This window comes from Dendropsophus ebraccatus, chromosome 11 (assembly GCF_027789765.1).
Source record: "Dendropsophus ebraccatus isolate aDenEbr1 chromosome 11, aDenEbr1.pat, whole genome shotgun sequence".
NCBI lineage: Eukaryota > Metazoa > Chordata > Amphibia > Anura > Hylidae > Dendropsophus > Dendropsophus ebraccatus.
In genome coordinates this window covers 27,955,563-27,971,497 of record NC_091464.1, presented here as the reverse complement: position 1 = coordinate 27,971,497, position 15,935 = coordinate 27,955,563, and the positions used below count along the sequence as shown (strand labels likewise).

The window sequence follows — 15,935 nt, the reverse complement described above, 5'->3', positions numbered from 1 at the left end:
TGAGTGTTTGTGTATGTGTTTCAAATCACCTGGTTTCAGAAAGTTATATAGATTATATAATTTACTTCTATTTAAAAATGTCAAATCTTCTCAAATGTATCAGCTGCTGTATGTCCTGCAGGAAGTGGTGTATTCATTCCAGTCTGACACACTGCTCTCTGCTGCCACCTCTGTACATGACAGGAACTGTACAGAGCAGCAGCAAATCCCCATAGAAAACCTTTCCTGCTCTGGGGCAGAGATGGCAGCAGAGAGCACTGTGTCAGACTGGAAAGAATACACCACCTTCTGCAGAACATACAGCAGCTGATAAGTTTGAGAAGATTTTACATTTTTAAATAGAAATAAATTACAAATCTATGTAACTTTCTGAACTCAGTTGATCTGAAAGAAAACTATTTTTGCCGGAAAACCCTTTAAAGGAAGTTAAGGTGTCTAGAAGTGTTTATTTTTTAGCTTCCCTTTAAATGCGCATGCTCTCTAGGGCAAACTAAGCATACATGTATATGGTTATAATAAGAGGAAGAGGTCTCATTTACACGTTTTCCATTGTGGGGAAGCTTCTGATCATTGATCCATATTTGATATGATACATAGAGATATGGCGGAGTTGTCCATCATCTCTCAGCAATGTAGCATATCCAGATCACAGCTAGTATCCAATGCTACATTGTGCATTTATACAAAATAAATGTCAGGTGTGTGCAGGTAAGGTAGGAGACGCAGGCATGACAAGGTGCCCTTTTCCTATTGGGATATGAGCGTCTTGTTTACATGAAATAGTGTGATTCTTGTCACAAGACATTAGATTGATTTTGTTGTATCCCACCATTTTCCCTGGGATCTGCTGTCAATCTAATGACTCTCGCTGCTGTCAGACATCTTCCGCCGTCCGTTCTCAGTGGGGAGAAAATAGATCGTCTGGGAGGGATTGTTTCCAGCCAGATGTTTTCTCTGGAAATAAATAGCACTGAGGATACCTGGCAGCAGCTCACCCCATGGTCTATAGACCTGAACATGTGTGTTAAAGAGAACCACACGTGTTTATGATGAACTTGTCACTGGGAGTTGTCAGCGTAAGATCTTTTGGCTGACAATGTATATGTCTGATCTGCTCTGTATTGTAATGGGAGGTCGGTGTGGGTGCAAAAGTTACTATTACTACAAGATCAACGTCAAAGCAATAGAGATCGGCGCAACTCCAGCATGCAGAGTCCAATTGTCCGGCATTTGATTAACAGTGGTTGAAGACGTTGGATGCAGCCTTGAGGCTGTCAAGTCAGCACTCGCTTGCTCCTCGTTTCCCGCTCGCTGACGGAACTTTTACACGCGCCGACAGCGAACAGGGCTGCCCGGGCGATTGTCAAATTGTAGAAGATATTGCGCTGGACATCGACAGCAGATCCTATTCCGCTGGGCATCGACAGCAGATCGTTGCCAGGCTGATCTTTCCCCTTCCAGCCTGTTGAAAGACAACGATCAGCCAGCATGTTGGCTGATCGTTGTCTTATATCACACAAAGCGATTATGGGCCGTAACAACCGATATCGGCCAAATACAGCCGATAATCGCTTTGTGTAATAGGGCCTTTAGGCCTTATTCGCACATCCCGCAAAGTTGTCCGTGTGTGTGGATCCACAGTCATGGGTCAACTTATTGCCCATTGATTTCTATTGGTCTATTCACACAGTCCGTTCTACTGCGGATCTGCAATCCGTACCGCAAAAAAATAGGACATGTCCTAGTGCGGATTGTGATTGCGGTACGGATTACCAAGTCTATGGGATTCGGGTTTTTTTGCGGACGTCACAGATGTCACATTTGTGACATCTGTGGAAAAAAAACGCGGATCACATCGAAGCAAACTAGTTATTATTTTTTTTTTTTTACCAGTTCAATATTTTAGCTTATCTGGATACGGATGCAATTACGGACCATATTTTACGAATCACAATGTAAAAATAGTGGACCTGTATGTGGACTGGAAAAATCACTGAACAAATGACTAAGGCCATAGGGTGTATCCATGTTATCCCGGACTCCCTAGGACTGCATCCAACTTCTTCAGCCATCGGTATCCAAATGTCGGACAATCGGACTCGAGTATGCTCAAGCTGCACTGATCTCTAGAAAGCAACTGAATGAGGTCAGATACAGATTAGGCTCAGTTCACATCTAATTTTCGGCCTCCCATCGGGATGTATGTTGGCAAACTGTCAAAAAGGGATGTCGACGTAAAGCCCGACATGTCGCTGGCCAAGCTCTTGACCTTATTGCACCAAGTGTTACTACATTTCGTCCATTTCCCGAGCAGACACTGTTTATGAGTGGTTTATGAGTTTTTTAGGTCCCATGCAGACAGCAGATATGTTCAGGACTAGTACATTTTCGTAAATGTTCGTACGAACTTGACGCTAATTGTTTGTGTTTGCCGATCACGAACAAACATCATTTTTTAAGATATTCGAACGTGCGAACGTCTATCTCGTGATGTATGCAACTGCGCAAGTTACTCTTTGCACCTGATAATCTGTACGCATGTGTGTAACTCTAGACAGAACATGAACCGATCACGATCATTTTTTTTTGTGTGTTTCCGATCCAAACCAAACATCGGCATGTTCGCTCATCACTATTCAGGACATGGACTAAACATAGTCACTACATTCAGCATTAAAGTCAATTAGCCCACCGGCAACACATTAGACCAGGGGTAGGGAACCTTGTCTCTCCAGCTGTTGCAAAACTACAACTCCCATCATGCCTGGACAGCCAAAGCTTTAGCTTTAGTTGTAGTTTTGCAACAGCTGGAGAGCCAAGGTTCCCTACCCCCAGACTATCCGTCAGCATCCCTTTTTGACAGGTTGCCAACGTATATATAGCCCCAATGTGAGGCACAAAACAAGATGTGACCTTAGCCTTACATAGTAACAAATACGATTAAAACATCACATGCCGTTCTACAAACGTGTTCCGTATCATATTTACACTCATCAATAGCAGGGAATAGGGGATGGGCTTCTGTTCTAGGCATCTATGTTGTGTGGTCTCCTCTTATTGTAGTCATTTTACAATTCATTTCGGGGTATATAATGGTGTCGTATTTTCAGCTGGCAACAATGGAGTTAATCATGCAATCCGTTTTTTTTAAAGCGTCTCTTTAATCCTCCCACTGAACAGATCTCGGAATAGCTAATCTATGTGCGCTCCCGGAAGCCTCTGGGTTATAACTTTCCTTCCTTGCCTTTGAGCTTTCTTTTCAGCTCGATTCATTTCACATTGCCTGTATGATTTGGAATCGCAGGTGCCTTTTTTTTTTCAGTAGCCTTAAATTATTTTGTTTCATTGTGGCCATATTTGTGTTAGTGCGCGGCTAATTGCACATACTGAGAACCCAGGGTCTTGTAGACCAAACTGAAATAGCTTTTAATTGGTCTTTTAACAGTTGGCAGCAGTTGGTATACTGTAATTGCTAGTGGCAAGGCTTTCTATTAATGCTGACCAAATAGTGTAGCATGCCCGGCTCCAGCCGAAAAACTGTAGAAGCGGTCGACATGGAGGAGCAGAAAAGTCCTACCCTATATATAGTTTTCTATACCGTGACATTAGGTTCTGCTGGGTCCATTGAAGAGTAGTGATGAGCGAACAAGTTCGTAAAGCTTCGTATGTTCGTACGAACATGACGCTAATTGTTCGTATTGGCTGATCACTTTATTCAAACATGCAAACATTTATGTTGCAATGTATGTAACTGCGTAAGTTTCTCCCCCCACCAATTTGAAAGAGCCAATGAACGTGTGGGGAAGGAAGGGCACATGAGGTTATGTACCGTGTTTCCCCAAAAATAGGACATCCTCCTAAAATAAGACACCCCCACTATCCTACCAACTGGCCTAAAGTAAGACATCCCCCTGAAAATAAGGCACCCCTCGAAAGTAAGGCCACTACCCCCCCTCCGCTACTCACCTAATCCCCTCTTGGAACGCACGCACGCTCCCATATATCCCACCGGCCGCATGCTCTGCTGTATGTCCCACCGGCTGCACGCACCTGGTACTCTCCTACACGTTGGTGAATGAGCCAGAGGGGGTGGGGGAGAGCGCCATGGGGGGAGAGCCGGGGGCTGAGCGCCATGGGGGAGAGTCGGAGGATGTGTGTGTGTGGGGAAGGGGGGGGGGGAGTTGGGGGCTGAGTGGGGGGAGGGAGAGCCGGGGTGAAGAGAAATAACACATCCCCGAAAATAAGACATAATGCCTCTTTGGGAGCAAAAAAAATATAAGGCACTGTCTTATTTTCGAGGAAACACGGTAGTAACCATGTTCACTACGATTAGTGTCATTACATGTTCACTATGATAAGTGACATTACGTACATGCTATAAAGACGCAACGCTAAGGTGAATTTCCTCACAAGAAATTTCCTGATTCTTGTGCCGTTCAGTAGGGAGAGTGAAACGAGCAGGGACAGCATCTGAATTTAGTTAGGCAGCAATATTCACAGTGGTAGTTAGCCAGTGTAGGGAGGGAGAGTTGACCAAGTAGGGTTTAGAGCGTTTTATAATTGTCAGTGTAGGGAGGGTGACAGAATCCAGCATTTTAGCACTATAAGGATTAAGTTAAGTTTCTTAACCCTGTAGTGACCAGGTGTCCTCTGTGAAAAAAACTTAAGAACCCAACAGTCCTTTTTAGAGCTAATTTAGGGCTAATTTTTAATCTTTCTGTCTGGCTCTGCTGTGTGCCAGTGATTGCCAGTGCATACGCATGCCGAAAAAAAGGTTACATACCTCTATTACATATTTTGCGCTTCACACTAATAATCTGTACGCATGTGCGTAGACCGAAACATACGCCTCTACTGTTCATTCTTTATTTGTTCGTGAATGTTCGGCGAACACGATCCGATCACAATTTTTTTTTTTTATGTTCATGTTAAAATCCAGACCAAACATCGGGATGTTCGCTCATCACTATTGAAGAGCCGACCTTGACCCTCAGCAGTCGAGAAATATTTCCAGTGCGTTTCGTCCAAGGATCACCTTGTATATTAATTGCATTATTAGCAACATCATCAATTCTGTCCTATCGTTCCTTTCCTCAGATTGATCCCTTTACTATCAGGAGTGATTCGGGTAATAGAGGAGAGAGGCCAAAGGGAAATCAAATTCTGTTTATGGCGCCTGTATTCTGTCAGCGGAGAGAGTAGATGGGCTGTCGTAATGACCATCAGCATAATTCAGCATTGACAGCTGCTAAAAGTGCTTGGGAGAGCAGCTCCGGGGACTTTGATGTTTCTAGGGTTTTCCCATATTGCGTAAAGGGGATGATTTCAGTGGCAGCAATATCAGAGGGAATTCTTTGATTATATGTTGTTATATGTGAACACATTATAGAAGGTTATTTGTCTATATTATTTGCTATAAATGCACATTTTCTCTCTCCGTGCTTCCTGAGGATTTAATGTTTTCCTGGTGTGATGTAAGAGCTGTGCTGTGTGCTCTGAGCTAATCACGTGTCATCCCCCCTGAACACCCCCTCACAGCATGCAGTCCTATACCTAGTCCGAAACTGCAGCTCCATCCCCCTCCTTCCAACTTTTATTTACTGCAAAAGCATTAAACAATAGTCTTTACGGATAATTAATAAGTAACATAAGATACATAAAACAGTGTTTACTAAAAACCTCAATTGTTTGTCCAAATCTTCATCCATTTTCTGATAATCCATACCCTAATGTCACACTAGATTAAAAAGTGTCAAGTGGTGGAAGTCATGTAAGTCAGTTTTCTGGTCTGAATTGCACCAAGTTATTGCCTCTGGTGGTTTTATACATTTCCCCCAGGTCTGAAGAATTACCTGGTTGATATAAAATGCCATATTTTTTTGGACTCTAAGAAGTACATTGTATGCAACTTTCTACTCTTCCATAGAGCTAATGGAGTTTGCTTACCTTGCAGGGAGGGGACAGGACCTTTGGTGATGGCGATGTCATGAACATGAGGCCAGTCATATGCCTAGGAAAAGAATAGGACTATAAGAGGTACATATATTAAAGCTGATGTGTACTGTGTTTAGCAGAGCTGGGTATGTGTATACTGTGTTTAGCAGAGCTGTGTGTGTGCACTGGGTGTAGCAAAGCTGGGTGTATGTGTGTGTTTGTGTATGTAGCAGAGCTATGGCAGTATTTACCGAACCACAGATCTCATGACCTGAACTGACTGCATCATTGTTACCTATCACAGGTATTTATCATAAACCTCTATGATGCTGTCAGCTAGAGCCATTACACCTTAGGGCAGACAGGACATAACAAAGACTCGTTAATGCCTTTATATGACACTGGTGTGAAACAGGCCCCATGTACCTAAATGTAAGTTATGACATACAAACCTAACAGGATCTGACTTAAAGGGGAACTCCAGGCATTCACAAATATATGTATTTGCGGGACCTGAAAAGTTGACAAGCGGACTCCCGGGGTAGCATGGTAGGTAAGAATAGGCTATCATTTTTTCTGTTGAACCATCAATATTTTAAAAAAAATTAATGCCTGGAGTACCCCTTTAACCTCCTCTGCAACCCTAGACCACCAAAGTTAGTGACATTGATTCTGTCACTGTCCTAGTCCACCGGGGAGGTTACTATTTAGTATAAAATCTGTTTTTTCCTGTTTTCAGTTGTGTAAACCAGGGGTGCATCTTAAAGGCAGGGGCAGGGGGGAAACTGATTACAAGTAGTAACTAACCTCTCCACATGCCTACACAGGGCCGGCTTCGGAACCCCTGCCGGGAGGCATATTCCCCTGAGTTGTGATGATGTCACGACTCAGGGGAAAATGCCTGTCCCGACTGAAAGACCGGCCGCTCGGCCAATCAGAGACAGGAGCATTGTCCCGCCCCAGTCACTGAGTGGTTGAGCGGCCAGTCCATCAGCCGGGTCATGATGTTTTAGCGCCAGAGATCACTGTGGGCACAGGGAGAAGTTCCTTCTTATAATAAATTTCCCCCGACATCTGCCGGCTGCAGGATTTTGAAAAACACAAGACTTCTCCATTAAAGACTTCCAGTTTAAGTAGTTCACTGACATTATAGGCCCAATAATGGGGTTCCCGCTAGCAGAATCCTCTCTGAGAAAAGGAGAACTCCATTCTTCTCAGGTTAGAAATGGAACATTACACCAGCTATGGTAACAGGGATGGAATAGCAGGTATCATGAGATCCATAGGAGGTGGCAGCCAATAAGAGGACCCCCCATAGGCCTATTCTTCATAAGTGTCCTGCTCCTCCATTACTACATTTATTCCTGATGGGTCTGTTATCGCTAGTTCAGTCTTCAATGTTTCGATCCCGCTTGCAGAGACAACGACAGACGGAGACGTTTGTGATGCACAGAGGGGAGATTTCTAAAGGCTGAGGGATGTGTGTTATTCCTCGATGCATCTTCAGTGTCTCTTAAAGCAATGGTGTGTTTCATGAGCCTGGGAGACGGGAATGAAACAATGAATTTGCTATTCGAGGAAAAATATAGGTAGCTGGAAGGTGTAATTCTATGTGGGCCTGTTTGAGTGGGGAATTGAGGGGGAAGCAAATGTAAATGAAGAGGAAACTGATTATTTTAGAAATGTGTATTAGTCACTTGTTCTCCAGCTCGGAGGCAGGCCTCATTTGTACATCTGCCAGCTTCTTTGCATCTCTTGTGCTCTGCCACTGCGCTTTTCAACCTCGCCATACGTGTACTTGTAAGCTATCATATATAGAAGACCTATTCCATTAATGGTGCCTACCTACAGTATGAGAGGCTTGTTATGCTGTGTTGTTGTAGAGTTAAAGGTGTGTGATCCAGTGCTCTTAAAGGAGAGATCCATTGTGTGTACCATACGTCACACTATATAGCAATAGCATGTATCATCTTGGTGCTTCCCCAACAGATGCTCCTGAAGATCTGACTACACCATGGGCTAAAAATAACCAAACGGCATATAGAAATTCTATCTGAATACATCTTTTTCCTGTGTTGTTGCTAATTCATTAACATACCTAAAATGCAGTCTGCTTCCTTTCCAAGCTGTTTGATGGCAGCGCACCTGTACATGCCCAACATGCGCTACATCACCTATATACGTATGGGATATGAGCAAAAAAAAAAGAATTTTCCGCCGCGGAATCCCGCCTGTCTCAGTGTGCCATAGCCGTCTATGGGAGAGCACGCGCTCCTCCACAGCCGTCGCTCTCCGCTCAATGACATGTCACTTCTTTGAGCAGAGAGTGGTGGCAGCGGAGGAGCGCGCGCCCTCTCATTTATTTACATCGGTACACTAAGCACGGCGGGATTCCGCGGCAGAGAGATCCTGCCATATTTGCTCAGTGTGAACATACCCTTTAGTAGGATTGAGTGGAGAGGCAGAACTGTTCAGATTTGGCAATGTTCTCATAACCCAAACGCTTTGCATTTGACTACCTGTGGCTGCAGAGGTTGGATGTAGCGCTAAGGATAAGGAGCATCCAACTTCTGCAGCCAAGAGGAGTCAAATGCTAAGACTTCAAGTTTGACAACGGCTGTATCCATGTTTTTTAGGATTCCCTAGGGCGGTATCCAACCCCTGCAGTCGTGGGGAGTCAATTGCTGAGGGTTTGGAGAACTAATCCATAGTTTATGTTATAAGATTCCTAGTTGGAGTGAAACAGTGACTTTAAGGGAGAGCCACCTTCTCCAAGCGGTGTGAGAGCTACTTTGTAAATCTTTTCTATCAAATAAAACATATACCATCAGGTACATTGCTTTAAGGTTTTTGCATGAATAGATGGCCTGAAGCACTGAAGGCAGGCCCACCAACCCCCAGTATGATGAAACCCCCTCCCCTTTGTGACGCGGCTCCATTAAAATCTATTGGGTAAATGTGGGCAGGTGGGCGGGCCGGGGCTGGCTGTACCCGGAAATAGACTGGCGCTGTGCTTGGGAACCGGCATCCCCACACCGGCGTTAGTCTATTCATGTAAAAAGCTTAAGGTGTACCTGTCTTTATACAAAACTTTTGACATGTCATAGAGACATGTCAAAAGTTTTGATTGGTCTGGGTTTGATTACTCAGACCTGTACAGATCAGGAGATAGAGCGGGAAGAAGACGCTCGGCAGCCTGTCCACCCTCCGCTCTAATTTTTTAAAAAAAGAGTCGTACTTATAATGGGCTCCTATGGAGCACAACTCTTTTTTTTTTTTTTTTTTAACTCAGAGTGGGGGAGAGGAGGCACTGCAGCTGCGGTCCTCTCCCTGTTCTATCTCCCGATTGATACTGGTCTAAACACTCAGACGCGGACCGATCAAAACTTTTGACATATCTCCGTGACATGTCAAAAGTTTTGTTAAACGACAGGTATACTTTAAAGCCATGTACCTGATAATAGACTGTGCAGGTTAAATAGACTATGTGCAGTTTATGCAACCTTTAGGGCACACCGCAAAGATTATAGATGCGAACCAAGCTTTATTGTCAGTTATGATGGACAGAGCCAGTAGGTCTCTTCCTATTCTCTTCTGTTCTGGGTGCTACAAGCATTACGTACAGTGTTTTCATACAATCACATTATGAACGTATGTCGTTTATCAATAGATTTACAATAAAGGAAAAGTGTTGGGACATTTGGCTTAAAAATACCCATTTTGGGTGGGAACAGGCTACAGTGATGGTAACCCAATAGAGACGAACCATGGGTGGGGAAACCACATATCACATCCTAGGTTTTTGCAGTTTTGTAATGAAAGCGGGCTCTTTGTAACGATATTGGATCCCTGTCTGGCAATAAATAGATGAATATAATACCTAGCTGTATGTATAAAATAGCTATAATCAAAAAGCTGCCTCCTCCGATCTCTCCATAGACAAGTATCATATATTCACTCAGTAGGGTACAGGGAAACTGCCAGACACCTTTGAAAGCTGCTTATCGTAAGGACTGTAAATGTTGAAATCCAACATGAACAATCATTTACCTGCCAGGAGGCTCCAGTATATATTTAACCTATGGTGGATCCCACTGACATGACAGTAGTGTGAATGGGCACCAGCAGTCACCCGACTCCGTATGGAACACGTGCACAGGAACTCACACAGTTCTATGAAGGGGTTTGTGAATAAGCCATGTGGATTACTGCATGTGCGGCTCCTACAACGTGACTCAGTCTTCATGGAAGTCATGGTAATATTGTCTTACTTAATAAATAACAGGCAGCGTGTCATTACAGTGTCATACATTCATTCCTGATACAAGCTGGAATTTATTGGTCCCTATGAGGCTTCAGTGCAGCCGCCCCACATCAATCTCCCTGCTGGGATGAGATTTTCATGTTGGTATGCAGGGTATTTGTCTCATCTGTCCACAGAACATGGTTCCAGTGGTGCTGTGGGATAGCTGGGTGGTCTAGAACAAACCTGAGGCCGACAGCCAGCAGTATATTGATTCCTCAGTGATGGCTTCTTGTGAACATTTCATATTTTTAGCACTTTTGCAGTGGTAGAATTACGAATACAAGGACATATGAGCCTTTTTAGACCCAGTGGCCATACACCTTCAATGACTGACCAGTAGAGATGAACAAACCTTGAGAACGTTGGCCGAAGAAGTTGGATGCAGCCCTAGGACTGCCTGAAAAACGTGGACACAGCCAGGACTCTCTTAGGTTGCATCCAACTTCTGCAGTAATCAAAAGCGTTTGCTCATCTCTACTGCAGGCCAAATGATTCTTCGACCATCTCGTCCTCACCTTGTCCTCCCCATACACAGGAATGTTCAGCATGCCCGAGCACTCCTGTGTTCTCTATGGGGGCTAAGTCGCAACCAGACAGCTCTAACTGGGGGTTTTCTCTCCGAAAACAAAGAGGTCTGGCAGTGATTTTCAATCACACGTAGCTTATCGCTGTTGGTAAATTTTATTTCTTGAGCTGTTCTAAAACTTGGAATATTTTCTTTGTGGTCATAATGTGTCAGACCTAACATTATTCCTAAGGAGATTAATTGTTGGTGCATGCCAGGTAGAAGTATCTATGACCTGAGTTGATGCGTATGTTGAGGTCTACTGTTTCCTTGAACACATTTCAGTATGCAAAGACCGGCAAAACATCTGTAGCCAGAAGTAGCTGTGGTCGAAAGTCACTGTTTGATGTGAGGGACAGAATTGTAGCCAATAAACACAAAACTTCAGTCCCTTAAACTACTGCAGAGATGAATGCAGGTTAAAAGTGGTTGTACCACCGATACATCGCTTTGTGATTTTTACATCGATAGACTGGTGCAGGGATGCCGATGCCACAATCCTTTTTTTTGAACTGCGGCCCTTTTGCCACTGGAAGTCTTGTAGTTCTTCTAATTTCTATTTTGTTACAACCCATGGTCCGTTCATTGGCACCATCTTAGGTCATGATGTTACGGATAAGGGCGGGTCTTTTTCAGGAACGGACAATCCCCCAGCTGTGCCCACCAAGGATGAGCGGGAACAGAGCTGTATTTTAAATACAACAGCCTATTTTACTGCCTAGACCAGAAGTGAAACATGCTGCTGAAAACAAGGTCTGTGGATCACAGAAAGTGGTGATTTGTGGGTCAAACGGTTTAGAGAGATAAAAAAAAAAAAAAAAACAGCATTTTTTTATTTTTTTACAATCTGTCGGAAATTCTCCTTTAAGGGGCTGGCACAAGGAACTGCCCGCTCAGCCAATCAGTGGCTGAGGCGGGACGCTGTTGCAGCCACTGATTGGCTGAGTGGGCCATTTCTTATGCGCTCTCTGAAAACGGTTACAGCAGGGGAACAAGGAGGGTGAGTACAGATTATTTTGCTTCTTACCACCTACCTGAGCATAATTATAAAAATAAATACTGCCTAGAATACTTGTTTAATACATATTATTTATATATGCAAAACAAGAGTCCGTGGAGCCTCAGTTACGAGTCTCAAAACACGGGATAGCCAGATATTTCCCTGTCTATGTTCCAATACTCGCAACCGAGTGGGACTTAAGGGGTTATTTATCAGGGTGGTGTGGTGCTCTCCCCATCATGGAGGCACCCCGTTGGCAACAGGCTAGAGATATCTGGCTATCCCGTGTTTTGAGACTCGTAACTGAGGCTCCACAGACTCTTGTTTTGCATATTTAAATTTTTGGGGGCATCAGTGGAGACTCTTGATTGAGTACTTCATTGGAATTTTTTTTCGCTGTTCTCCTTGAGTTCAGTGATTACTGTGTTTTGTATATTATTTATATAGAAATATATATAGATACTAGCATACAATAAGTTATGTAGAATGTTCTTTTCTTAAAGTATGATACTTTTGGTCTTAGTATATATACTGCTAAAAATTGTTGCCTTCTCATTCCATTGATTTGCTGTGTCCTGGAGTCAAACCTCTGGCTGAATAAATAACAAAGGTTCATTCAGGAATAGAATTGATTTTAGGTTAGTGAATTACCAATTCAGAGGTTTAATCCATGGGAGCGCTCTCCCATTTTAAGTCGTTTCCCTGGGGGTGGATGCTGAATTGCCTAGAACAACCTTGGCAGAAAAACTAGCCCAGAGCACACAGCGGGTGCATTCTGCTTCATTCCAGCGGTTAATAGAGCTGTAACAGCATTAGGACGTGATGTCACAACGGCCTGTCATTGATCCCATGGTCATGTGTTGTCTCTTTGGTGTCACACATCATCACATTAGAAATTTCTTGGGAAATTGTGGTTGCTGGAGGTCAAAGGTCGCTAGACGAACCCTATAAATGTATCACTTCTGGGCAAAAAGGACGCCAAATAAATAGGAATGCCCTAATTCACCACGGAGTCTCCACGCAACCGAGTACAGCCTATGTATTTTCTACTGCATAAGGGGGATCATCAGCCGGTAATGAACCTGACCTCTTGAATGAGACCGTCCGTTCCATTTCTGCTTCTTTGCTTTCATATACAATATACAATTGCTTCCACTGCTTTTGACCGGAGGCATTGTTTCCTGAATGAGTCATTGACTGTAGCCTGTTATTATTGAACGCACAGGTCAATATGATGTTTTTTTCTTGTATTTCTGGACAATTTTGTGCGCTTTAGTGAAGAGTTCTGCCTCTTTCTAATTGCTAAAAGCTGTAACTGGGCATTGTTATATTTTGGGGAGGGATTTTTCTTTTTTTACCAGTTCGATATAAAAATAATGAGGATTAGATTTTTTCCTGTTGTACTCACCTCCTTTAGTCATCATAGAATTAACATATATGTTCAACTAAGCCAAACATGAACGTTAAATGCATCTGACAGCATACCCAGTGCATCTAAAACTTAAAAAAGAAATGAAATTGAAAGAAATGTAAATTAAAATAGGGTGCTATGAAAATAAAAAATTAAGGCATACTCACCTGCCCTGATTTCCTGCCACCCATGCCTTCTAGTCCAGTTGCTCACCACTGCCTCCTGGTTTTTGTGATGCGCTGTCTCCCTAGAAACTGCTAGTTCAGCCAGTCGCTCAGTGTTCGATTGAGTGGACAGTTCCTGTAGCGGCTATGTGTAATAGGAACCAATATAGTGTAATAGGATACCTGATAGTAAATATCAGGTATCGAAAGCTATGAGAATGGCAGTGGTGGGGGATTGGGGCAGGAGACTATGATTTTTAATTTTCATAGCACCCTGACTTTTCTGGGGCTGACATACCACTTTAATTAAAAAAAAAACCCTTCTATCACTTTGTGTGTTCAACCCTTATACAAACCTTTGTGTCTCCATAGTAACAGACTACAAAACAAACTCTGTGTAGTCTGATCCTGCAGTTTTATGAATAGTAATGCACTAAGAATACATACATTAGCCTAAATATATCAAAGGATATAAAATAGAAACTGGTGTAAACTGCCTATAGCAACCAATCACCGCTCAGCTTTCAGCTCTGGTAAAATGAAAGCTGAGCTGTAATTGGTTGCTGGGAACAGTTTACACAGCCAGTTTCTGTGTTACACAGTTTGATAAATCTGGGCATTACTTATATGATTGGTCTTCTCCAAGGACATTGCCCTTATTATTATTTGTCAAAACAGGTTTTAGACTTGTTGGATAGTTTTTCACCGCAGATGGTCATTATTGCTGAAGCGTGGCTTCCAAATTGTAAATATGAAGATAATTTCCTATGTGGGTAATGCAGGTGTTCAGATCAGAGCTGACGAACAGTGGGCAAAAATATTTTCATCCTCGAGAATTCCTTCATGGATGTTTGAAGACAAATGATCTGTTGGGTGGTATTAAAGGGGAACTATCAACAGGTTATAGGAATGTAACCTGCTGATATGTTCCTATTGCACAGGAGGCACCGAGGAGGCAGGTATGTGTCTTACCTTCTCAGCGCCATACTGGTGCAGTTAGTCATTTGTTCCATGGTCCGGTAAGACCATTAGGAGCACTGGGGCACCTGTGAAGAGCACTGCTGGGTCGGCACTATGGGGGCGAGCAGTGCTTCTAACAGTCTCACCGGACTGTGGAGAAATGAGTAACTGCACGGGAATGGCGCCAAGGGGGAAGGTAAGAGACATACCTCCCTCCTCTGCCTTTCCTGTGCAATAGGGACATATTAGCTGCTTAGATTTGTCTAACCTGCTGATAGTTTCTCTTTAAAGGGGACTGGCAGCACCTTGTAGCTGCCAGGCAGCATTTTCAAAATATAGGTCTTTAATCCCCGATCTTGGTAAGTAGGCATGGGGGCAGAGCAGCAGTCACAGCCGCCTCCACCCTTCTAGCAACTCACACATGACTGGCATCCTGAGCGCTAGGAACTTAAAGGGGTTGTCCAGACTAGAAAAAACATAGCTGATTTCTTTCAGAAACAGTACCTCCTTTGTCCTCAGTTTGGGTGTGGTTCTGCAGCTCCATTCCATTCAAATGAATGGAGAGGAATTATAATACCAAGCACAACCTGGGGACAGGGGTGGTGCTGTTTTTGCAAAAAAACTAGCTGTGCTTTTTCTAATCCTGGACATTAATCCTCATTAATGCAAAACGCAGTGCTCAATATGTTACTGCGGCTCTATCCCCATGGCTATTTACCCCGTGAGAGAGCTGTGCCTAGCAGCTCTGTGCCCGCCTAGTGTCGGACTGGCCCACCAGAGGACCGGAGGATCCCAGCTTTCGAACCTGCACTAACACTGACTGACATGTCTTTTTTCATTGGTCCTTTATTGGTGGGCCCCCAGGATCATTTCCTCTGGTGGACCCCAGGTACCCCAGTCCGACACTGTGCAGCCCGCCAGTTCTGTTTACTGGTCTTTAATGAAATCTGTGACTACGCAGATGTGAACCTAGCCTTAAATGTACAGGAGCAGGCTTTGAAGCGGGTATGTTAGTAAGGATTTTACGGAACACTGCAGTCAGATGGCTACGGAGTGTACTGTATATAGGCAACATTATCCTATTTTGTGTGGAGCTTTAAATTTGTCTTCAAAGATTTATAGACAAGCCTTTTCCTTTACTTTGTTGTGTTCCAATTTTTATACTGTGAATTAGCTAACATTCTTCAAAACAGGAAAAGAAGCATCTCCTGTTGACACGAGGGTACTCGGAGTGTGTAGAAATCTTCTTAACAGATGGATATGTCATTGCTACTTCTGAAAGCCAAGGTGCACATATGTACTTCACCTGCGGTGTACAGGGATTGAGGTCATTGTGGGTATGTATCTGGTTGTGCACTAGTCACTGGCAGCATATAAGCAATCTGTCTCATGAGGAGTTGCCATAACCTTTTGTTTGCTCAGAAGATGCCCAAATAGGCAGAACCATTTCCTTAGTATCTTAATGCTATATCTACTGGCTCAAGGGGTAATTGCAGAAGGTAAAATATTACAACAAATGTTAGAAGCTCACCGGATGTGTAGTAGGAATAAGATATTATTAAAGGGGTTATCCAGCGCTACAAAAACAGCACTCT

The 15,935-nt window shown here is 43.5% G+C and overlaps 2 protein-coding genes across 19 annotated transcripts in view; one reads left to right on the top strand and one right to left on the bottom strand.

Moving 5' to 3' along the window:
* The window catches only part of BCOR (BCL6 corepressor), a 160,223-nt gene that overhangs the window by 44,446 nt on the left and 99,842 nt on the right, over positions 1–15,935 (top strand). For both annotated transcript variants that reach the window (XM_069946018.1, XM_069946019.1), the window contains one exon: positions 5,954–6,036. The gene's annotated coding sequence lies outside the window, so the exon portion shown is untranslated. The remainder of the gene's footprint in view (positions 1–5,953; positions 6,037–15,935) is intronic.
* LOC138768031 (uncharacterized) overlaps positions 1–15,935 on the bottom strand; it is a 109,534-nt gene that overhangs the window by 77,977 nt on the left and 15,622 nt on the right. For 15 of the 17 annotated variants that reach the window (XR_011358918.1, XR_011358919.1, XR_011358923.1 and 12 more), the window contains one exon: positions 5,947–6,010. The exons of the other annotated variants lie outside the window; for them this stretch is intronic. Coding sequence is in view for 10 of the 15 variants with exons in the window: in XM_069946029.1 (XP_069802130.1) it covers positions 5,947–6,010 (64 nt within the window). In the remaining 5 variants the exon portion in view is untranslated. The remainder of the gene's footprint in view (positions 1–5,946; positions 6,011–15,935) is intronic. 17 annotated transcript variants of the gene reach the window in all.